This window comes from Gopherus evgoodei, chromosome 1, assembly GCF_007399415.2.
Source record: "Gopherus evgoodei ecotype Sinaloan lineage chromosome 1, rGopEvg1_v1.p, whole genome shotgun sequence".
Taxonomy (NCBI): domain Eukaryota; kingdom Metazoa; phylum Chordata; order Testudines; family Testudinidae; genus Gopherus; species Gopherus evgoodei.
In genome coordinates, this window is record NC_044322.1 from 11,063,822 (window position 1) to 11,088,347 (window position 24,526).

The 24,526-nt window shown below is 44.6% G+C and overlaps 1 protein-coding gene across 1 annotated transcript in view; it reads right to left on the minus strand.

Annotated features, from left to right (window-relative positions):
• Positions 1-2,682: 2,682 nt before the first annotated feature.
• Positions 2,683-24,526, minus strand: part of PAK1 (p21 (RAC1) activated kinase 1) — a 112,819-nt gene continuing 90,975 nt past the window's right edge. Inside the window, exons 11-15 of the mRNA XM_030557983.1 lie at positions 21,770-21,887; positions 18,170-18,269; positions 10,243-10,439; positions 7,928-8,065; positions 2,683-6,234 (exon numbers count right to left, since the gene is read on the minus strand). Of these exons, the coding sequence (XP_030413843.1) occupies positions 6,148-6,234; positions 7,928-8,065; positions 10,243-10,439; positions 18,170-18,269; positions 21,770-21,887 (640 nt within the window). The 3' untranslated portion in view covers positions 2,683-6,147. The remainder of the gene's footprint in view (positions 6,235-7,927; positions 8,066-10,242; positions 10,440-18,169; positions 18,270-21,769; positions 21,888-24,526) is intronic.

Consider the following 24,526-nt stretch of genomic DNA (forward strand, 5'->3'; position numbering starts at 1 on the left):
CTTCTTCTTGAAAAGATTTGTAATCCTGATATGCAGAAATCTGGAGACACATTCCCTTTATTTCATCAGTCAGTTGGTCATTGGCTCTTTCCAAGTTCCTGTTTTGGAATTCCAAATGTTTAATCTTTACTTCCTTTAGTTCCAGAATCTCCTCGACATTCTCCACCCCTTTGCCAATCTTCCACCACTGTTCTGAAACAGTCTATTTTGGCTTGCAAGTTTCTGTCCAGGTCTTTCATTCAATTGTTTTGCTTTATTAGCTCCTGCTTTTCAGTATCAAGGTTGGGAGCTGTTTCTCCAAAATCCCATATTTGATTCTATACACTTTCATTGGTAACAGTCAGGTCCTGAATTAGGGAATTATCCATGTGCTCAGTCTGATAGCCTCTGACGCAGGGATAAAATTGTGCTCTTTGTGGAAATAAAACAAAATCAAAAACCATGCCAAAAAACAAGGTTAGCCAGGTCATTGTAAACCTGACTTCACCTCTACTAAATTTTAGGAGATGTACATGGTCAAATATGCTGTTACACATTGTTTGTGGGTTATGTTAGCTCACATGCTTTGCTGTAAAACATTTTATTTCATATAATCAATTTGAAGTGGAGCATTCTTGGGATCTGTGTCCAGACCTGCTTTATGTCAACAAGTGACAGGCAAAACATTCTTTAAAACTTGCATCTAGCTAACTCACAGGTCATAAAATCCGTCTGTTCTCACACATCATAAATACCTTGTTGTAAACATGGCCTATGTGTATTATCATAGCTATTGTGTTCTTGGCCAAGATTTAGGAAAGTGACTACTGATCTCGAGTGCCTCAATGTTGGGTTGCCCAACTTTTTCAGAGCTTTTTGAAAACCAGGGTCTCAAGTTGGGACACTTACCAAACTAAGGCACCCCAAATCACTCACCCCTTTGTAAAATCTTCGCTTTTGTGTGGCTGTAAAGGGTTTTCTCCATGTCTTTACTTAAACTTGGCCTTGAACATACCAAGATCTGTTAAAAAGGCAAATAAAAGAGTAGAATTGTCTCTATGGAAACCTGGGTCTTCTCAAGACGAACTCCCACCACTTTTGTTTAAAGGGATATTCCAGCCTGCCCGGGACATAAATAATTTGTCTGAAACAGTAACAAATAGAGCAAATTTATGTTCTGAAACGATACAGATATGTCCCTTTAATTAAGACATTCCAAGAGCGAAGCTGTGCTATCAAAGCCGTAACAATGGGCTGCTATTCACTCAACCCATTCTTCTTCTCAGCTACAAGCCTTCTCTTTTAAAAGGCACACAAAGGATTTACTTACACACACACACACCTCTCTCCCTCTTGGGTACAAAATCCCGGAAACTTATTAAAATAAATTATTTCTATAAACATCGAGGAGTTAAGTGAAAAAGACATTTTAACTATAACAGTTAAAACACAGGAAGCATATTGTGTAAGTTCCCATCTGCCTCTTGTGTTTTAAGGCAGTGGTCCCCAACCTTTTCGGCTGGCGGGCGCCGGACAAAGGACCGTAGCAGCGGTCGAACATCTTCAGCGGCGGCACTTCTCGATGATGTCGCTTGTCAGCGGCAAGCGGCATCATCCAGAGGCGTTACCGGCGTTTGGCGGATGCTCGACTGCTGGCCAGGAAGCGGGCGCATTTAGATGCCCCCACGGGCGCCATGGCGCCCACGGCCACTGTGGCGTTGGGGACCCTTGTTTTAGGAAGAGGGATAAACCTTTGGGTTTGCTATTCTTCAAGGGCCTGTTTCAAAATCCACTGAGGTCAACGGGAGTCTTTCCATCACTTCCAGTGGACTCTGGATCAGGCTTTGATAGCAGCCTAATTTCTTGTTAAGCTTTTGCGAGTCGCTGATTTGCAGTGGTGAGCAGTCCTTACTATTCCTTGATCTACTTGACACGATCAAGACACCTTGAAGTGGACTGATTTTCAGAGGGTGCGTAGTAGGCAAACAAAGAACCTACTAGGTTATGTTCCAAGCAGCTAATATAAAAGAGTCATTTCAATATAAGTATATATTAAATGGGGAACTATTTAAATGGCATAATTGAGGAATCTGGCTCACAAACAGACAAGAGAATTGTTGCTAGTTCTTCAAATGTATTGTCATTTACCCTGAAAAGACCATAGTATGGAAAAACCAAAGAAGCAATCATCAAAACAATGCAGATTTATGTTCACTGGAAAGAGCTTTCCCAGGATTTTTAAATTTTTAAATATGTTTGGAATGAAAATGTTCTCAAAGTGAACTGAAGTAGTTTTAACTTCTTGAAGTTCTGAAAGCATTGCTCCCAAGACAGAGTGGTGGCCATAAAATCTGACCAGATTTATTACTCTAGTACAATAGAACTTCAGAGATACAAACAGACCTGTCAACCACACACCTCATTTGGAACCAGAAGTACGCAATCAGGTAGCAGCAGAAGAGACCAAAAAAGAAAAAAAAGGAAATACAGTACAGTACTGTGTTAAACATAAACTACTAAAAAGGAAAGTTTGAAAAGATTTGACAAAGTCAGGAAACTGTTTCTGTGCTTCTTTCATTTCATTTAATGGTTAAAAGCAGCATTTTTCTTCTGCATAGTAAAGTTTCAAAATTGTATTAAGTCAATGTTCACTTGTAAACTTTTGAAAGAACCACCATAATGTTTTGTTCAGTTACAAAACTTTCAGAGTTACGAAAAACCTCCATTCCCGAGGTGTCTGTAACTCTGAGGTTCTACTATACATGGGCATTAGCCAAGCATATATGCATGAACTGAAGCAGCAGTGAGCCCAGGACATGGGAGGCGATGACTGAATGGGAAAGGCAACATGTTGATACATGAGTCCAACCAAGTGCTAAAAGTAAGGCAGATACCAGAGTTTTAAACTACATGAGAACTCAAACAGAAGAATTTACCTGATGTACCTGAGGCAGTTAACTTAAATCAGGCCCAGCCAGCCAGGCATTGCACTCTGCACCACTGACTTTCATGTCAATAGATCAGGGCAATAAAGCCAGACTGTTAGATGACACAGCTCTGATGTCACAATCCTACAATTTATCAATGGGCCTCAAAAAGCCTTTGGCAAAAGCTCTCACATAAAGCTATTAAGAAAACTAAGTAGTGATGATGGAATCATAGGCAAAGCACCACCGTGGATTAGAAATAAGCTGAGGGACAGAAGACAAAGAATAGATGGTTCCTTCTGACTGCCGACCCTCCAGGGCGATGCATAGCCTGAAGCATGATTTAACATGGTTATTTATAAGTAGCAATCCTCGGTCAAGGGAAGTTGTGCTGCAATCCTGCTACCAGCACCCATGCTCAATTATGGTAGCAGCCAACATGGATAGAGTCTGATCATGTGAGGTGCTAAAGAACTCCTCAACCCCCGGGCTCCCATTGTGAGGCAAGGACCCAGAGTGCCTTTACTGATCAGGTTCTAATCCCTGTTATTTACAAGGGCTTTGTCTTAGAGATGTCGGGCAGCTGGCATGAAGCAATGTATTTCCATTGAAATCAGTGGAGCGACACGGATATCCACCAACTGAGGATGTGGCCTGTAGTCCATTTCCCATTACATGGGCCAATAAGACAGTCATTGGTCATTTATTCAACAATTACTCAAGACAATGCTACTTCCCTTCAACCTCTGTCCAGATTCCCCAGGGAGTGTCTATCTGATCATTCAATCAGACTTCCCCCAGTGCTGGGGTGTTCTAGTTTCTGACTAGCCTTGGATTTCTAGGTGAACACCTAGGACAAAATTTTGTCAATTTTATCCTAGGTGTTCACCCAGAAACCCAAGGCTAGTCAGAAACAGATATCCAGGGAAATCCTTAATCACAGAAAGGTGAACAAATGGGATTTTTAATGACTGGAGTTTAAAATTATGATTTTATAGAGAGCTGTGAACGTGCTGTGAACATTCAGGTAGTGGGCTAGGGAAAACAGGGACTCGGACCATCCTTTTAGTTGAACCTGTTTTAACTTGTGTCGAGCTGCCAGGCCCTGAAAGCAGATTAATCCAGGTTATTTTAGGTGAGATCTTAACTACAGACTTTTGCAGGCGTAACTATGTCAGACAAGGGCGTGTAAGGTGTGATTTGTGCCAGCAAAACCCTCTAGTATAGATACACTCATACCAGCAAAGGAACTGCTTGCATTTTCATATGACTGTGAATTCACATAAGATATTGAAAAGCAGAAATGCTCTCAACCAGGAGATGTGTGTATGTACCTGATGGTGATTAAACTATACAAACCAATTTTTAAAAAGATGAGGAACCAGAAATTAAAGTTCACTTGGAAAATTATAGTCCAGTGTTTAGGACACAGATTTCTCCACTCAGATGCAGTTCCAAGCTTCCTGATATTTTAAAAACTGTGGCAACCAGAGGAATTATTAACCTTCTTGGTCCTCCATCTCCCAAACACTGTACATCTGGCAGATATTATGGCTAAACGCAGTAACTTGTTAGGCAACAAGGGAAGAGGCAGAGACCAGAGTGAGGAAGATGAAGAAAAATCCATTGGTATCCAAGCAGACAGGGTCAATTACAGGTTTCACCTAGGAGTTGGACTGAGCTACTATGCACTGTTACCATTTGCTGGAGGCCTGGTGGTTCCTCCATCATTTAAGGCCTCATACATTGGTTTAATTTGTACCAGAAGTGGCCAGAAGAGGAGGCCGTGGCAAGGAAAGCAACAGCATAGTATGAGAAAGCAGCTCCCACCTGACTTTAATGCATGCCTTTTTACACAATCTTCTGGTTCCTCAGTATGGAAATTACAGTCACTTAGATTCCATATCATGTTCGTAATTGGATATACGCCAGTCTAGGGAACTCCAAATATAAAATAATCTAGTTTGCACGTACCACTTTAGCCATCACCTCTGGACACTCAGTGGCAAACGAAGAATAGCATGAACAGTAGTCCAATTTGAGAGGATTGTGTTTATGACTATGAAGTTAATCCTCTAAATCCTCTCTCCCCCACCCTGAGGTCAGAAATGCAGCAGTTTTTATTAAAATCAACATACAGCTGGTTACAGTCCAGTGTTTAGGACACAGATTTCTCCACTCAGATGCAGTTCCAAGTTTCCTGATGCTTTAAAAACTGTGGCAACTAGAGGAATTATTAACCCTCTTGGTCCTCCAGATAAGTCACAGGATAAAGAAAACAGATTATTTAGTTTACACACACAACTACTATACCCAACAGCATCTGAACTTGGTATAGGAAATTATACTTTCTCAAATACCACTATGGCAAACTGTGGGCAAATGGTGATACTGTCCTGGTGACCACTGTATCAGTGTTTTATGATACAGACCAGTGATTTCTTTAACACAAGCTGTGCTTTACAAATGAAATAGTTTTAAAAATAGGCCTGCCACCTTCTTCTGTGATTTACCTTCTAACGCACCAGAAATACTATTTTTGCAAGTGATCTAATAATTAGCAGAATTGAAAACTGAAGCCTACAAATCTGAGATGAAAACAGAAAGAGGATCTTTTAATCAGAGGCTGATTCACAAGACGTAGCACAAAGGTGATCCACGAATTAAATCTTCCGATGGTTGCAGAAAGTTAATTCAGAATATTTCAGCTCTCTCTGTCAAGGAGTCCGGCAGCACTGAGGAAGTGTTTGGGTGCTGCATACTCCTGCAGCCCCCTTTTCCGTTATTAAAACTGTTCAGATTTCTGCTGGCTGCGCCATTCTTCAAGTAACCCGAAGCATGCAAGAGTTTCAGTAGTGTAACAACTGAGCTGGGCAGAGGCAGGGAAAATGCAGCCAGCGAGAGATTTAATTGATTAAGATAAACATGGTCTAAGGCTCCACACTTATGTTAAAAAACAAACACATTAGGAGATATGAAATCAAACTGGCTTTGCTACATCAGGCTCAGAGGTTCTCACAAAGACCTTGTCAACCATACAAAATAGTCTTCTCCCACCAAGAGGGTGAGAAGGCTGATCACAGCTTTAGATCAGCAATGTCTCCTTTAACATTCAACAAATACTACTTCTGCAGCCCACTCTCAGGGGATCAAAGTTTTGGGCACCCCCAAGGAACAGGAAGGCAGGTATTCTGAAATGAACATTGAAAAGACTTGGCACTATGACTATGATGATTCCGCATTAGTGGTTGTTCTTCGCTGCCTCTTTTGCGGCAATAATCAGAGGAGTGAGACTAGAAAGGGGCTTTGCAATTTTCAGGAACTGGTGCTAGGAGAAAAGGAGAAAACTAAGTTATTGATGATACCTTTGAGGTCAAGTCTCACCACAGAGTAAAACATTTGCACTGAAGCCATGCAGAGCTCAAGTGGTTTGCAGTTTAGTTTAGTTACAGGCTCAAAACTCAAACCAGGTTAAACTAAAAGGTTTGCTGAAGTCACAAACCTTTCAAGCAAGTCTGGATTGAATTCCAGCTTTGCACCAAATTCCCAGCTTTGTGGGCTTGTAACACAAAACTAGTTGAAACTCAGGAAATTCATCATGGATTCGGAGTTAATTCAAAAATATAAATTGAAAGTTAGAAGATCTCAGTCCTGGACGGAACGAAGACAGATCTGCTCTAGTTCACTCAGAAGTTATTGAGCTGTATGTGGGAGTCACTGGGTGATTTTCTAAGGCCTGTGTCATGCAAGAGGTCAGACTCAATTATCAAAACAGTGCCTTCCGGCTTTTCAATCTATTAATATCTGCAAAGCAGAACTGGAGTTAGGCACAGTTATAGTCAAACTGGCAATCTAAGTCATTTACTAGATATCCAGGCGTCCATTTGCAAGACACCTTCCACTTACTACAATGCAACCCAGATATGGTTGTGCATCCATCACACTATACATGGTGCCACAAACAGTGTATGGAGAGTTCATCCTGAGCTGAAGGTAGTGGGTTTTGAGGTAAATTTCAAGAAGTGGCAAAACCTACAGCACTGGGGAAATAATTCCATGTATAGGGGGTAACAAGAAAAGCTGCTAATGCCCAATCCGACCATAGTGCGTCAAGGGAGGAGAGCAGAAGACAGATTTAAGTGGATTTCAAGTGAAGAAGTCAGGTAGAGCCGAACCACTCTGGACATGACCATCCCATCAGTCACACATGCACAACTCCCACTGGATTTCTGTGGGAGTGGAACACACGCAAACTGAAGGGGTTGAATTCAGTCCTGGAACTGGACATCCATGGAAGCAGAGGGGAGGTGGGTGAGAGGCCAGTACTGTTCTGCTCCCTGGAAGCATTTTGGCTACAACACCCAGGCTCCTGAAACAGAGACAGCAGGAATTTAGGAAGTGCATCAGTGAGAGAATGTCACCCAATAAAAGGTTAGCGATTAAGGCATGAGTAGAGGCATCTCAGGGAAGCAGACACAAGGTAAGGCAGACTAGCAGAGCACGGACAGGGTGGAAGTCCCCTTTGTAGCTCAGCTGCGGTGAATAAAGGAGAGAGATGGCAGGGTCTGAGACATGGTATAAAAAGACACTTGCAGCAGAAGGGCTGTTGTGGGGAATCATTCAGTTGACAAGGCCAAGAGGAGCAGGGAGAGAAGTCTGAGCAATGAGAGAGTGCTGACACACACAGAGTTGGGCACCAGCTGTGCAGAAACCATGGGAGTAAGGGGCTCTGCATCTTGGTGGGCCAGGCCCAGAGTGAGCATTTTGAATTTGGTTACAGAATATTCCACCCAGCTGTTGCCATTAAACAGTGGCTAAAACAAAAATGGATCGGAACCAGGAAAAGAGTCCTAAAGTAAAAAATCTTCATCAATCCACTCCCTGTGTCCCTTTGGGCAAGTCACCTCAGACATGCGTGTGCCATCAGCCTTGCCATTTTAAATATAAAAGAAATCCTCAGTAGAGGCCAGACTGCTGGCTTGACTTGAGCTCGCCCCTCCACCCCCCCTCCCAGTGGTTACCTGTAGCAGTTCTTTGGCAGAGCCTCTTTTCTCTACATCCATCTCGAGACAGCGGTTAAGGAAGTCTCGAAATATGGCTGAAAGCTTCTCAGGGTTCTGCAGCTCTGGAGTACCATTGGTAGCAATGAGATACAGGGCCTGCAGGAAATGAGCACCAAGGAAACAAAAGGAAAAGAGGGGCAATTCAGATTCACCCCTCGTTGGAGCGAGATCCCTCCTTCTACAGATTACACAGGCTTCTATTTTTCCTGCACATTCGGTTAGGAACAAATTGTTGCATGACTCATCCACGCTTATGTCCATCCATGTTTATTATAAAACAGAACTGCTGTCTGCCCTATTTTTAAATGGCCAGGATCCAGTTCTCTAGTATTTTACCCTATTAATCCAGGTTTGGATCCTGTAGTCATCTGGAGGGATTTGCAAGAAAAAAAACATTTCATGCCTTGTCTAAGGGCTTTTATACACAGGGGAATTTACTAGCATAACTAGATCAGTATAATTATTCCACTGTGGTTTATACTGGTATAACTCCTTGGTATAACTACTGGTATAACATCTTCAAGAAGAATATCCACACGGGGAGTTATACCACTATAATTTCAGCAGTGTAACTCTACTGGCATAATTATGCCTGTAAATGTCCCTGCATACACAAACCGAAAGAGCCCACTTTTGTAAGACGCTGAGTGCCTGTCTGCAATAGCTCAGGCACTCAGCACCTTGCAAGAACAACCAGCTTTCCCACTACGACAGGGGGAAGTCAGACTGTTCCAAACAGAGAGAATTAAGAACCAATGGGCTCAGAGAATTTGATTTAAATGAGAACCATCCTTCTGGATGAGGATGTCTCCACCTAAGCAGAAAGAAGGCAAGAATCAGTTTGATGCTCCCAGGCAGTCTGAAGGCTTTTCAGAGCCCCTGAACTTAAGATGAGCAATTCAACAGCCTGGGAACTGAAGCACCTCGAGTTAAAAGAAGCCATAGTGTTAAGTTATTGAGGCCAGTTAAGTAACAGTCACTTCCTTTCCCTCCTTTTCTCCTCACTGCCTCCCTCCCTTTGGGCTTTTTCTTCGGCTATGTCTACAGTATAGTCTGTGTCAGCAAAACTTATGTCGCTCAGGGGTGTGAATATTCCACCTCCCAGCAATGTGAATTACACCAACGTAAGTGCTTGTGTGCACAGCTCTATGTCAGCGGGAGAGCTCCTCCCACCGACACAGCTTCTGCCACTGGCAGAGGTGGGTTTTTTATTCCCACGGGAGAGCGCTCTCCCATCAGCACAGAGCGTCCTCACCAGATGCGCTGCAGCGACACAACTGTATCAGTGCAGCTGCAGCGCTGTACATACAGACATGGCCTTAGTCTCTTGCACTGGAAACCAATGTCAAACAAACTGGGCTAGACTCTTCTCATCCTCTCAGGAGTCACATCTGACCAACAGAGGGATAATTTGATCCATTGATTAACTTTGCAGGTCATCTGCATCCCAAATGAATAAGTGAAGGTCTGGTGTATATCATATATGGAAAGGGATAATGTCAGGCAGATTAGACTCAACATTTTTAGATTACGTAAAAACCCCAAAATTTTACAAAACTATTAACAGAAACATTTATTTTGAATGTGTTTGGATTTGAAACTTCTCCTGCAATGCTTGCAGCTCACCCACTGCCTGGGCTCAGCCTTTGCAACCCATCTACCACTGCCACAGTATGAGAACCAGGCAGTGAAATGGAGCGGGACTGCACAGGAGGGGCTGGTCTTGAGGATTTGAGAAGCCAGCCACGATTACAGAACACTATGCCTACTGGTGCTCCTGCTGCCTCACGCCCATAACGTGAGATAGTAAGTAACTACCTACAATCTGGTCCTCAGATCTTAGGAGCAAGTCTACAAAAGCGTCTGACATGCTTTGAAGTGGGCCACTGGAAAGGTATTCCTAGAAAGACAGCTTACGAAGGACGGTTAAATCACTTCACAAAACCAAGACCACAGGCCTCCACTATCTAGAGCCAAACTCAGACTTCTAAGGCTCTGAAATGGTCAGAATCTTCCTCATTTCTAGTTTCTAGCCAGGACAGGGACAGAATGGAGAGAAATGGCACAAAAGACTATTCTTGCATTGCTTCTGGACTAATATAGCAGAGAAGTTCATAGAAGCATCCAGGGTGCATCTGTTCACCCTAATGCAGAAACTTCTGAGGTTTCCTTATTAACGTATGACTATACAGTAACTATCACAAAAGCGAAGCCAGGTTTGACACATCTGGCTGACTCTCGCACGGCACTGCAGTGACATAGCATTAGCTTACTCTCAGGGGGTTCTCATTGAGGTAAGGAGGCTCTCCCTCAATCATTTCAATAGCCATGATTCCTAGAGACCAGATGTCCACTTTCGGCCCATAAGCCTTCCGCGTCACCACTTCAGGAGCCATCCAGTAAGGTGTCCCCACCATGGTGCTGCGTTTGCTCTGCTCTGGTGTTATTTGGGCACAGAAACCAAAGTCAGCTGGAAGAGAAAATTGGGAGGGGGAGGAGCAAGAAGACATTTTAAACATAAATTAGTTTGTTCACAAAGATAGAGAACATAAGAACAGCCATACTGGGTCAGACCAAAGATCCATCTAGCCCAGTATCCTGTCTTCTGACAGTGGCCAATGCCAGGTCCTTCAGAGTGAATGGACAGAACAGGTAAGCATCAAGTGATCTATCCTATGTCATTCATTCCCAGTTTCTGGCAAACTGAGGCTAGAGACACCTTCCCTGCCCATCGTGGCTAATAGCCATTGATGGACCTATCCTCCATGAACTGTTCTAGTTCCTTTTTAACCCTGTTATAGTCTTGGCCTTCACAACATCCTCTGGCAAGGAGTTCCACAGGTTGATTGTGCACTGTGTGAAGAAATACTTCCTTTTGTTCATTTTAAACCTGCTACCTATTAATTTCATTTGGTGACCCCTCGTTCTTGTGTTATTAGAATGACATTAATGCCAGAGAATTGACTGAAAATGAGGCTGAAAATGGGTTTCATATTATGCATCAGTTGATGTAAGTTATGAAAGGAAGGGTAGTTATGTGGTTAAGACATAAGGCATCTGGATTCTGTACAGTAACTCCTCACTTAAAGTTGTCCCGGTTAACTTTGTTTCGTTGTTACGTTGCTGATCAATTAGGGAACATGCTCGTTTAAAGTTGCGCAATGCTCCCTTATAACGTTGTTTGGCAGCCGCCTGCTTTGTCCACTGCTTGCAGGCTAGCAATTTCTGGTAGTTCAACTGTCCCTCCCCCCACTGCCATGTGCTGCTCCTGCCCTCTGCCTTGGAGCTGCTCCCGGGAGCCTCCTGCTTGCTGTGCAAGGGAGGGGAGGAATGGAGGGCTAATGTCAGGGTGTCCCCCTCCCTCCTACTCCTGCCCTCCGCTTACCCCTTTTCCACATAAAGCAAGGAGGGGACGACAGGGCTCAGGAGGGAGAGAGCTTGCTGGCTGCAGCTGCTGTCTCAACTTCCTGATCTTTTTAAAGGCAATGTACTTAGAGTGGTGCCAGGGTACTTAAAGGTGTAATGCGCATCTCTCTCTCCCCCACACACCAGCAGGGCTGGCTTTAGGAACTGTGGGGCCCGATTCGAATACCCGGCGGGAGCCTGAGTCTTCAGCGGCACGGGAGTCCTTCACTCGCTCCAGATCTACCACGGCACTGAAGGACCCCCCACCGCCAAAATGCCGCCAAAGACTCGGACTGCCGCTGGGTATGTAAAAAAAATAAAAAATTTAAAAGGCACCTGGGGGGAATGGGCCTAAAGCTGGCCCTGCACACAGGGTGTGTGTCTCTGTCTGCTATGCTGTCTCCCCTCCCTCCATTCGTGCTGCCTTGTGGAGTGTGAGGCTACATTAACAATGTGTTAACCTTGGAGGGCTCAGACGAATGCTGGTTCATCATTTAGCAGGAAGGCATTCCATGGGAAATATCCCACCCTCTTACTTCACCACATCAAACAAGCTTCACAATCATCACTGCTGTGTACAGTATTAAATTGTTTGTTTAAAACTGTGTGTGTGTGTGTGTGTGTGTGTGTGTGTGTGTGTGTGTGTGTGTGTGTGTGTGTGTGTGTGTGTGTGGTAAAAAAAATTCCTAGAACCTAACCCTCCCCCCACTTTCATTCTTATGAGGAAATTGGATTCGCTTAACGTCACATTTTTCAGGAACGGAACTACAGCGTTAAGCAAGAAGTTACTGTAATGACTCACTGTAACGCCGTTGGACAAGTGAACACCTCCATGACAACATATAAAATGGAGACAGTATTTCTTGTCTCAGAACCTCCCTGAAAGCATAGCACACTATATATGCTGTACATTCTAAATGTCATTATTCTAAGTTGACATTGCCAGAAAAGTGAACTGATGTTAAATCTGATCTGGGATTAGGATAGTCTATGTTTTTTCTCATCAGATGTGTCACAGTTGTGTTATTTCCACAGTAGATGTGTCATCCCATCTAGCTGGATTTGCTTTACAGTGTGAACACTTGTGTCCATACTAAAATTAATTTACTTTTAGACATTTAAACTCAGTTATGGTCAAAAGTAAGAATAATGGAACCTTTAAGTGAAGATTTCTGATCCCCATGTCTTTTCAACTCATCTGCTTATTTTACTGATTAAAACAAGTACTTACTCCTGTTAGCCTTGCAAAGCCAACACAGCAAGCTGGTTTCTCTCATGCCTCCTGCACCATAAGAAATGGTTACTTACTGGAACTGTGATTCTTCAAGATGTGATACAGACACGTATAGTCCATGTAAGTGTGTGTGTGCCCAGCTCACCAGAGCTGGAGAAATTTGCCTAGCAGTACCTGCGGAGAGGTGGCACTTGTGCCTTGTCACCATAGCCCCTCCCCTGGCTACATGGGACAGCGCTGTCCCAACTCTCCCTCAGTTCCTTAGCACCAAATGCCTGGAAACAAGACTCCAATTCAGAGGATGTGGAGGCTGGGTCATGGAATACGTGACTGCCTTACATCTCAAAGAATCACAGTTACAGTAAGTAACCATTTCTTCTTCTTCAGGTAGACACAGCCGTGTATTCCACTTGAGTGACTCACAAGCAGTACCCCACCAGGAGGCGGGGTTCAGGGTCTACCTAAACAGTGACTCCAAAACCGCCCTACCAACCACCCTGGAACATGTGGTTATAGCATAATGGTTTGTGAACGCATGTATTGACGACCACGTAGCAGCCCTGCAAATGTCCAATATGGAAATGTCACTGAGGAACACTATGGATACTGCTTGCGCCATAATAGAATGAGCTCACACCCACTGCAAGGGGGTAGCCAGAGTTATTTCCTATGCAGTCTTGATGCAGGATGTTATCCATTTGGAGATGGTCTCTGCAGAAACCACTGGACCCTTCATGCGATCTGCATACGACACAAATGAGGCAAAGCATGAAATGGTTTAGGCCTGTCCAGATGTCAGGCCAGCCTGACACCTAAGATATGGAGACGCTGATTTTTGGAGATGAATGTGGCTTAGGAAAGAACACAGGTATATACATCACTTGGTTCAAATGAAACTGGGAAACCACTTTAGACAAAACTTTTGGATTCAGGCCATAAGGTCACTTTGTCTTTGGAGAATTGTGTATACGGTGGCTCTGCCATCAGAGCCTGCACCTCTGACACGCTCCCTGGGGATGTGATCACTACCAGGAATACAGTTTTCTGACACACAAGCAGTAAGGGACAAGATGCCAGGGGCTCAAATGGACGTCCCATTGAGGCTGCTAGGATGAGGTAAGGTCCCACAGATGAAGTGGCTCTAGGAATGGAGGATGTAGATGAAGGAGCTCTTCTAGGAATCTTGCTACCATGGCATTGACGACGACTGATCTTCCCTGAATGGGGGGAATGAAACACCAGTATCGCTGCCAGATACTCTTTCAATGAACTAAACACACGCCCAATGACAGAAGGTGCAGCAGGCTCTCCAAAATGCCCTGGATAGAGGTCAGTGATGGTTGGATTCTGCGGGCTAATGGCCATACCGAAAATAGCTTCCATTTCACTAAATAGGCCACCCTGGTGGAATGTCCTCTACCGTTAAGGAGGATTTGTTGGACAGCTACCAAACATGGCTCTTCCTCCCCATTCAGCTGTGTCACAACCATGCTATTTCCAAAGCTAGCAGACAGTGGATCTGCTCAAAGAGCAGTATCTCGTGAGAGGGGGCCCTGAAGGGGGATGGGGAGGGAAGGTGGGAAGGAGTTGTGGAAAGGAACTGGGTGACATAACCCAATCTAATGGTGCTTAGGGCACAGCTGTGAGTGGTGATCGATCCCCAAGCATTGTGAAAGAAGGCCAGCCTGTCCCCAAAGCAGGGAGATCAGGAGAGGAGCTATGACTAGAACAGTGCTCTGGACCAAAGAGGCAAAATGGGTGCTTGAAGGACAGTGTGTGGCCTGGCCAAACCCCGAGACCAATTGCTTTCTCCTGTTGAATCTATCCCTCTTTCTGGGTTTGTCCCACTGCCTTGGAGGAGGGCAAAGTCGGCCAACATGCGCTATGGACAATACTGCTGCTGAACGCCGCAGTGGCATCTCTGCACCACTGGCATGTACGCCCCCAAGGACCACAGGGTAGCCCCAGAGTCCTTGAAGGAATGCAGCATCTCGTCAGGTTTGTCAAAGAACAGTGTTTGGCTGTTTCAGGGCAAATCCTCAATGGCTTGCTGGATATCAGGGGCAATGCCCAGACCCTGCAGCCAGGAAGCCCTCTTGGTGACTGCAGAGGCCATCACCCAGGCTGAAGTGTTCACGATGTCTAGCATGGGCTGCAAGGACACCTTAGCCACCAAACAGCCCTCAGTGACAAATGCCCAAAATTCCTCACACAAGGCAGCTAGTCTGTGAACTCTGACATAGCTGTCCAGTTAACAAAATCATACTTGGACTGCAAGGGTTGCTAGTTTGCATCCATAAGGAAGAGGAGTTGTAAATCTTCCTGCCCAGGAGGTTCAATCATTTAGAGTCCCTATCCTTAGCAGACTGCCCTGCTGGGCTCTGTCATTCACTGCAGATACAACTAGGGAATTTGGGGCTGGATTGGAGTAAAACTGCAGGTGGTACAGAAGCCAGCATGCTCCAGAGGGCCTTAGCTGGTTCAAAGAGCACATCCTTGATAGGAGGGCAACTCTCCCAGGAGCAGACGGCTGCAGATATCCACTAATTTGTTGGTATTCTCTTTCAAGAACTCCACTTGGATACTGAGGGAAGAAGCTATGCCCCACAAAAGCTCTTGGTATGCCTTAAAATCCTCTGGTACTGAAGGGAAGGATGAGCCAGGCAGCACAGAATCATCCAGAAATGAAGACTAGGCTCTTACCTGAGCCAAAGCCGGATCCTGTTCTAGGGCTGATGGACCGGGATGGGACAATTGTGGGGGCTCCGCAGGGAGAACGGCCCCCAGAGCCTGGGACTGCAGTGTACCATGATGGTCATCACTGCAGACCTGGCCAGCAATTTTGCCTTCAAGCAAAACGAAGAGCGGGACCTCTGCAACCGAGGAGCATTCCATGGAGGCCATTGACATGGATAACGCATTGGTGGACAGAAAGTGCCAGGCCACAGGCCTCCCTCTTGACCATGAGACAAGCATCAATCTTGGTACCCATAACATTCCATCAAAGGGCCCCGATGCCGGTCAGGCCATGGAGAGCAAGAGAATGGTGACTCTCACTCAGATGCCAAGGAGTCTCGGGATCCTGGCAAAAAGCGTGGAGTGAGACCAGAGGGAACAAGTAACCCATCTGATGTATCCCCTGTCCAGAACAAGGCAGGAAGAGGTGTTGCCCATGGAAACAGTACCATCAGTATTGAGCATGCTGGTTCTGGAAGTGCTGTCAATCACAAAGTCAGCAGCATTACCAGACTGTCTGATGGTACCAACGTTGAGGGAGGTGAAAGTCGCCATGGAAGCACTTGCAGAGCCAACCGTAGCTGTGCAGAGGAGATTCCTGGTACCGAGGTCCCTATACCATTCTGGCACAGACTCTGCAAGGGGAACATTGGGGTATGGTGCCGATAGACCCGAGGTTTCAGCACTTGTTCAGCCAACAGGGCTATACATGATGCAGTCCTGGACCAATGGAGAGATTGGGACCAAGAGGCAGAGGTGGTCTGTAACTGTCTGGTACTGACTGTTTCCACATTTATTGGTATATTAGTATGTCCCTCGTCAGTACCAGACTCAAGACGCCAGAACCGGAGTCAACAGTACAGGGTTTCTAGCCTTCCTATTTGGTACCAGGGAAGGGTTAGAGGTACCTGTGCCATCCTACACACCAGCACCAATTCTGTGCTGGCCTGCTTTTCCTGGGTCAGGTGGAAGAGTCAACGCCAGATCTGAAGCAATCTCAGTTGGTGTCATGGGACCTTTTCCTCGGCACCATCAGCAGGAACAGCTCCTCAGTTTCTTTGGAGAGGTGACTGCTCCGGAACATGAAGTGGCAGCGCTCTCCGAACCCAAGGGTGATCTGCAACTCAGTGAGGGCCCTGGTACTGCCGCAGGCTGCATGGCCTGTTTGAGCAGGTACTTCTTCAGGCAAAGGTCCCGCGCCTCTTGAGTCCGTTTTCTTAGATGAGTTGCTGATCACACAACACTCTGATGTGGGCCTCATTGAGACAGAGGAAGCACTGCATGTGGGGATCGCTCCTCCACAGAAAGGACAATGTTCACACATCAGTGGGGGCATCACCGAGGAAACAAACTACTACAACTAATGCTACTCTAACACTAAGGGTACTACTAACTTAAAGAACTAGATAAATTCATGGAGGTCCATCAGTGGCTATTAGCCTGGATGGGCAGGGATGGTGTTCCTAGTCTGTTTGCCAGAAGCTGGGAATAGGCAATAGGGGATGGATCACTTGATGCTTACCTGTTCTGTTCATTCCCTCTGGGGCACCTGGCATTGGCCACTGTCAGAAGACAGGATCCTGGGCTAGATGGACCTTTGGTCTGACCAAGTATGGCCATTCTTATGTTCTAACTACACACAAGGGAAAATAGTAAACTAGTGGAGAGGTAACGAAGTTAAGATCACACAGGGCGCCGACTCCAGCCACAAGCAGTAAGAAGAAACTGAGGGAGGGTCAGGACAACACTGCCTCATGTAGCTAAGGGAGGGGTTATGACCACAAAGCATGAGTGCCACCCCCTATGGGTACTGCTAAGGAAATTTCTTCAGCTCTGGTGTACTGGGTGCATGCACACCTAAGTGGAATATATATCTGCATCTACTAGAAGAAGAAACATAGCTACCAGCAAAACATACAGCTTAATTTTTAGATCCCAGATTGAGCCTTGCACCCAGGCTAATAGCTAGAAAAATCATCTATGGGTTATAACTGAGTAAATTTGTATTGGAGCCATTGAGAGAATCAGCCTGAAAGCATACTGCACCATTTTCACAGAGAGACTTTTCTAACTTAACCCGCAGTAGGCAGCTATCAGAATGCAGTTTAAAAAAAATTCTATAATGCACACAGCATCTTTGCCTCTAGCTAGCTATTCATAGCTTGCTACAAAGTCAAAACAGTGGGATATTGAAGTGCAGTTCTACTCTGAAAAGGGATTTATGTAAAAAATATAAATGATACCTTCTTATTCAACAGATCTGCTCCTTCCGTCCACCTCAAGACACCCTTTTTAATCTAGCCCAGGGGTCGGCAACCTCTGGCACGCTGCTTGCCAGGGTGCTTACCCTGGTGGCCGGGCCAGTTGTTACCTGCTGCATTGGCAGGTTTGGCGGATCGCGGCTCCCACTGGCCGCGGTTCGCCATCCCAGGCCAATGGGGGCGGCAGGAAGTGGCGCGGGCCGAGGGATGTGCTGGCCGCGGCTTCCCACTACCCCCATTGGCCTGGGATGGTGAACTGCAGCCAGTGGGAGCTGCGATCGGCCGAACCTGCCCACGCAGCAGGTAAACAAACTGGCCCGGCCGACCAGGGTGCTTACCCTGGCGAGCTGCCTGCCAGAAGTTGCCGACCCCTGATCTAGCCCAACCATATTTAAAGCTATGGTCTCAGTGCACAGGGATTTATCCCTGCAGCTACCATTAACGCAAATAGGTGCCACTGCCTATTGGCTATCCTCACAACACAACTGTGCCTTGGAAGGACAACCTTCCCTTTAATTAGCAAGCTCATAATTAGAGTCATCATCAAGGCTGCCTTCTGCATACTTAGTTTGACGGAGCCGTCCATTCCTAGTAGAATGTTGTCACTCTTGATGTCTCTGTGAATGACTTGGCTTGAATGGAGGAATTCCAGAGCCTGAAGACACTATGAGAAAACAATACAGTATTTTTTTAATAAAAAGCCATTCAACAACCTTTGAAATTGTATTAGAAAAGGGGCAACTAGTCGAATCTGAAGAGATGCACTTTTAAACAACATGGGCTTAATATTCTATCTCCACAGTTTCACGACTGTACTTCTATGTGACACACAAGTGATATGTCAGAGTATCTCATATCTGTGTGGAACGGAGATCGTTGTTTGTACCCTGATCAGACCCAAATTGGAATTAATCATTATGAATTGGGCAAAAAATTGATTTCTCTGTTCATTGGCAATTCCTCCCAAAATAAACAAATGCATAAAGAAGTTATTTTGGGGGTCAAACCAAAAAAGGCATTTTTTCAACTTTTTAGCAAATCAAAAAAAAAATTTAAGTCAAAACTAAACAAAATGTCTCAATGTCAAAATAAAAATAATTAGCTTCTACCCAAAACATTTTGTTTCAGATTTCAGGCATTTTGACAAAAGCAAAAGAAAGGATTCTCAAATAGGAAGGAGGAGGTTGGGTGGAGCCTCCCTTATAAGCTTTTGTCCGCTGGTGAGAGCAGCCACATGGGATGTGGGAAACTGTGACTCTAACAGCATCCCAGTGCAAGAGGCTCACTGGCATTTAGGACTGAGTTTCAGCTACCCTGACCAGTTGTGTGTACCCCAACTCATTAATGACATACATGACACCTTTTAGATACAGGTTACAATATCAATAGAAAGCTAATGCCATATAGATACTTAATACTATTGGGGGCGTATGTTCAGGGGACAAATTCAAATTTACAAACATGAGGAATTAATGGTCTTAATGTGCATCTGCCAGGCAGAGCTGAAGTTACCCCACCCTAGACAAAGGAATCCTTGAAGGTACTTCCAAGGTTGAGTAAGTGACAATGGGAATGCACTTTACATAGAAAGTTAATAGGACCATCAAGCAAACAAGGAGAGGAGATAACCACTTAGCATCACAGCATGGGGGGGGTAGGAAGGGGACTACAAGAAACAGATCAATTTGCATTTTAACAAACACCAGCAGGGAAAGAAACCAGCATGAAATTTCCTTTACCAGGAGACTCCATGTTGCCTTCCTCGCAGCTTGAATGAACTTTACTTTGGGGACATTAACCTTCAGAAAAATCCATTGCAACGGTTCAGTGGACTATAAAAGAGAGGGGTAAAAACAATCCCAAGTTATCTTCCATCTAAAAAGACAATCTTCCCTGACTTTGTGGAAGAACGCGACCAGAGGGGAGGTCAGCCATCTTGCTGGAAAGTAGATTGGTATATTGAACAATGGCTGTAGCTTGTTTTGTTAAGTCTTAGCTGCTAGAAAGCATTTTTCACTTCTATTTGCCTGTAACCATTTCTAGCTCTATTAACAAGAGAGGATAGGATTTTAAGTGAGTTCCAATAAAAAGAATAAACTTATTTTACTTTTAATCTAACCCAACCCAGCGTTGCCTTTGAACTGAAGTGAGAGTTAACTCCAGTTAAAAAGTGATGAGTTGGAGCAAATAAGCCTTATTATTCCTGTGAATTGTCCAGGAAAAGGCTGGACATTTCAGAGCTGGGAAAATTCCAGACTGGGGGCTCTTCATGGGCTACAGGCTGTTCATATCATCATGTCTGACTAAAGAGAGCAAGAATGAACCTTCAGCCTTGTAGCGAGGGCATTTGTTTAAAACGTGAGCTCAAGTCCCTACTCGGCATCAGGTAGGTGAGGAAACTGAACCTCGGTCTCCCACATCCCAGGTAACTGCTCTAGCCACAAGGCTATTATAACGGAGGCACCACCACCACTTTGTGAAGCCTTTGCTTTGTTTTCTTCAAAAGGCTGAAAACTTAAATGAATTGTTGTGGGGTTGAAACAAAATATTTCCTTTCCATGGTATTGAAACATTTCAACTTTTTCTGTTTGGTTGAAACTGGTTGGCGAACTCAACACAAATTTGCGAATAGCTTCACTCACCCCAAACTGAGTTTTTTGGTAAAGAAACTTCTGAAAAATTTGCCTAGCTCTAGATCTGAGAGTTAAGGCATCAAAATGTTACCATGCTGCAAGGGATTATGTGTTGGGAGCCTAAAAGTGATTTTGAGCCCCATTATCTAGATGTGGGATCGGGCATTGCCCTGAAAACAGGGACTATCCTAGAACCTCCAGAATAGGTTGCAAGCCTGTCTGCAAACAGAATATTAACACTGAGATGATGGATCCACTAATGAGGCTGTGAAGAAACAGGTCAAACCAAATTTAAAAATAAACACTGTGCATGGGCTTCTCTGGCACAACCTGGAATAAATCGTTCTGCAATATCACAAGAACACTGCCAGAAAATTCCTTTGTAATAGTGAGCTGGCCCATAAAGGCCCAGGCAATAACAGAGCTTCCACAGTTCTTCAGCTTGATGCATGGTTTTCAAAGTTTCTTCGGTATAATTATCGAATTCTAAACAACATTTGAAAAGGAGAGAGATTTGAGAACTGCACCACAAGTGGAAAAAGAGCAGTTTTACATTCAAGAGGAATGCCACCCCCTTCCATACATACAGTGTGCCAGAACGAGCTCTTTTAGGAACATCCACAGGAAGCCTGGAACCATCCAGGGCACTCCGTGGGGCCTACCTTAACGAGGCCTTAAAAGTCCACCTGCCCCTCCAGAAGGAGTATCTTCTTTCTTTCTTCTGCTTTTAAAAAGCAGGAATTCCATTATCCAATGGAATTCACCTTCCAGGGCAGGAGGAAAGTAAAGGCTCTGGGACAGTACAAAAATATGAGGGGAGTTTTTTTCAAAGGCAAAGAAGGCAGCTGGGTCAATGGAAAGTCAGGTGCCTAACTCCCATCTGTGTCTTTGAAAATCTCCCCCTTCATTCAGCATTTGCTTGCCCCTCACAGCCTGGTTTCTGGGGCAAATCAAAACAGTATAAAGTCATTTTATCCTGATTTAATGGGGGCACTGAATCAGTGCAGAGAATTACAGACATTAAGATTTTCAGGCCAGATGAGACCATTGTGATCACCTAATCTGCTTTCCTGCATAACACAGAGCACAGAACCGTACCTAGTATTTTTTCCATCAAGCCCACAACTTGTTTGAATTACAGCACAGCTTTTCAAAAGGTATCCAGTGTTGACTTAATGATTGCAAATGATAGAGAATCCATCATGTCCCTAGGCAGACACTGGCAGGCAGGCCTTACTTTAAACAAGGAACTTTAGGTAACAGAAATTCAAATTGTTAAAGATTTACTCTGTTAACAGGACTGCATCCATTAGCTAATGTTTGCACAGCACTGTGACATGCTACTTCTGTGCTCAACTCACTGGTGATATTTCTTTTAAATGTTTCTGTCGCAGTTAAGCTATGTCCTATGGAACTATTAAATATCTAGTTCCAAGTCATACTGCAAAACCATGACACTTCATGGAAACCTTAATTTTATTTATACATTTCATGCTAAGCACTCGTTCTGACAAGTAGGGCATGATCTTACCTCTCGACACACAGCTGCTATTTGTCCTTCATCCATGCAGGTCTCTGTTACAACATCCGTCAGGGAGCCGCCTGCCAAATACTCCATAACTACCCACAGTTCATCTCCTACAAGGTAACTATAAAGGACCAAAAAAAATAACAGACGGTAGTTGTATTTCTTTAGCCAAAAAAGCTCTGAGTAAAGCTATTTTTAAAATGTAGTGGGCCACTAGGCATCTGTGCCTCATTCTAAAGTCCAAAATGCCTGGAGAGTCAGTGTGGAGTGATGGAATCAGCTTATGGGCATGGCTGAGAGCTCTTTTTTGTTCAGAATATCACCAGGTTGAATCATCACTGGAATTGGCAATCTGTTACCATCCAGCTTTAAGTTTTCAGCCATTTTTACTTTATGCATTACACCTGTGTGGTGAACAGCGATAGTAATGTAGGTGTCTATGCCATGCCCAGAGTCCTAGACTATTGTTATATGAGAGGTAACTCAACCAATCACCATCCTTACTCTACAGCTAATTAATATGCAATACTTTCATTGGCTGTCTGAGAGAAACTGCACAGATGGTGGATTACTTGGCCAAGTCGCCACACCTCTGTACCTAACTGCTACCACGTAAACCCACACAACTCTCCCAGGGCAACGCAACCACCCATACAACACCACAATCAGCACGTACAATAAGCCCAAAAATGCACACACCACTTTACCACAGCACACTCCCCTAATTGAACACTTGTACAAATCAACAAATATTCTAGCACAACCCCTCCTAGAGACACAAATCAACACAACCACCCATACGACATAACCAGCATACACATGGAATTTGCGGTCTGTTGTAAGCCAGTTTTTAAGTTCTCGGCCATTTTCATCCTTTTGTGTTATTTTTGACATACGTGACTATAAATTAAGTCTGCGACAGCATAGGCTTTCAGCTATTAGTTAACAGACAGTTAATTTAGCAGTGCTAGAGATTTAAGTTACTCAGACAATATTTCTGGTACTCCAATGATTTATTATTTGATGTACCCGCCCCAAAGAGCTTGGATTTTACTTTAAGACAAGAGAGAACATGTAGTTGAAAATAAAAGGTGTGGGAGGGGAAAGGGGGAATGGGTAAATAGTAATAGGCTCCTGTTTTGTCATGGATCAGCTGTGCGCCCACTAAGTAGAGTCATTTTTAAGACAATATTGTATATTCTTAAAGTCTGATCATTAATTTTTTCCTTGCACCTATGACACCTAAGGATCTCAAAGCAATTTGAGAATGACAGTATCCTGCAAGATACGCAAGCATTATCACCATTTTACACAGAGAGAAAATGAAGGCACAGAGGTTAAACAGATTTTCCCCAAACGACACCACAGAGTAGCAGAACCAAGCTTATAGACCAGGCTTCTGGCTCCTAGTTCTGTGGTTTAATCACAAGACCATCTTTGGGCCAGATTCTCACCTGCATCAAGATCTGCTTGATGCAGGGGCAAAGGGCATGTCGACTGGGGAGCTGATTATGGTTGCCTGATTCTCAAATTGTCTTGGCCCAGGCATTAAATTAGAGCTAAAGGACCACATGCCAGCTGTGAATCTAGTACAGCAGGGCTCTGGCCTGACCCTTTCCTGGTATGTCCACAACAGGATGGGACAGGGGCTGGGAAAGAGATGGCTGCATATGACCTGGTTCTGTTGACTAGTTCACAATTTCCCTCTTCCAGAGGGCTGTGGTGAAATCCTAGTCCCTTTAAGGAGTATGTGTGCTCTTGAGGTTATAAACAAGACACTGGGATGAAGAACTGCTATCTCTGGCATTAACTCGTGTGACCTTCAGTGAGTCATCTCACCTCTTTGCCTCAATTTGCCCATCTGTAATGTGAGAAACTACCTTCCTTTACAGGGCCCACAGTGGGAAGCTTAATTTATTTGTTATCCTCACAGTAAATGCCAATTATAACTTCTATCTCATCACTGTTACCCTCCTGTTTTTAAAGTTAATTTTGAGGCGGGAAAAGAATCTATGTGGTCAGCTTTACACATTTTATTACCAGGACATTTTGCAGCCTGTTGGTCTATAAAGCAGACGCAATCAGCAGACAGAAAAACAAGAATCAAATCACATTAAGAGCTGCTGTGCTGGTCGTGACATTGTGCACTAGCATCAATCAAAGAACGCTTCAGTCTGATCAGAAGACCAATCCTACTGCATCTGGAAAGCCAGAGGAAAATGTAATAGACAGTCTCAAAGTAATAAATAATTCTCCAAGTTGTCAAAGGTAGAAAGCAAGGTGAGTGTCTGGTTCCATGATTAGCTAAAATCTTTCAAATAGGAGAATCGAGAAGATTTAACGCATATTCTGGCTTTAAAATACAGTAATTCCCTCACTTAAAGTCATCCCGGTTAACGTTGTTTCGTTGGTGATCAACTAAGGAACATGCTCATTTAAAGTTTTGCAATTCTCTCTTCTAATGTCATTTGGCAGCCACCTGCTTTGTCCACTGCTTGCAGGAAGAGCAGCCCGTTGCAGCTAACTGGTGGGGACTTGGATCCAGGGTGGACCGTCAGGCCCCCATCAGCTCCCTGTTCCCCTAAGTTCCCTGTGCTGCAGCCACCCAGCAGGCTAGCAATTGGCAGTTCAGCTGTCCCTCCCCCCACAGCAACATGCTGCTCCTGCCCTCTGCCTCGGAGCTGCTCCCAGAGACTCCTGCTTGCTGTGCAGGAGCAGAAGGGAGGGGCTTAATGTCAGGGTGTCCCCCCTACCCCCTGC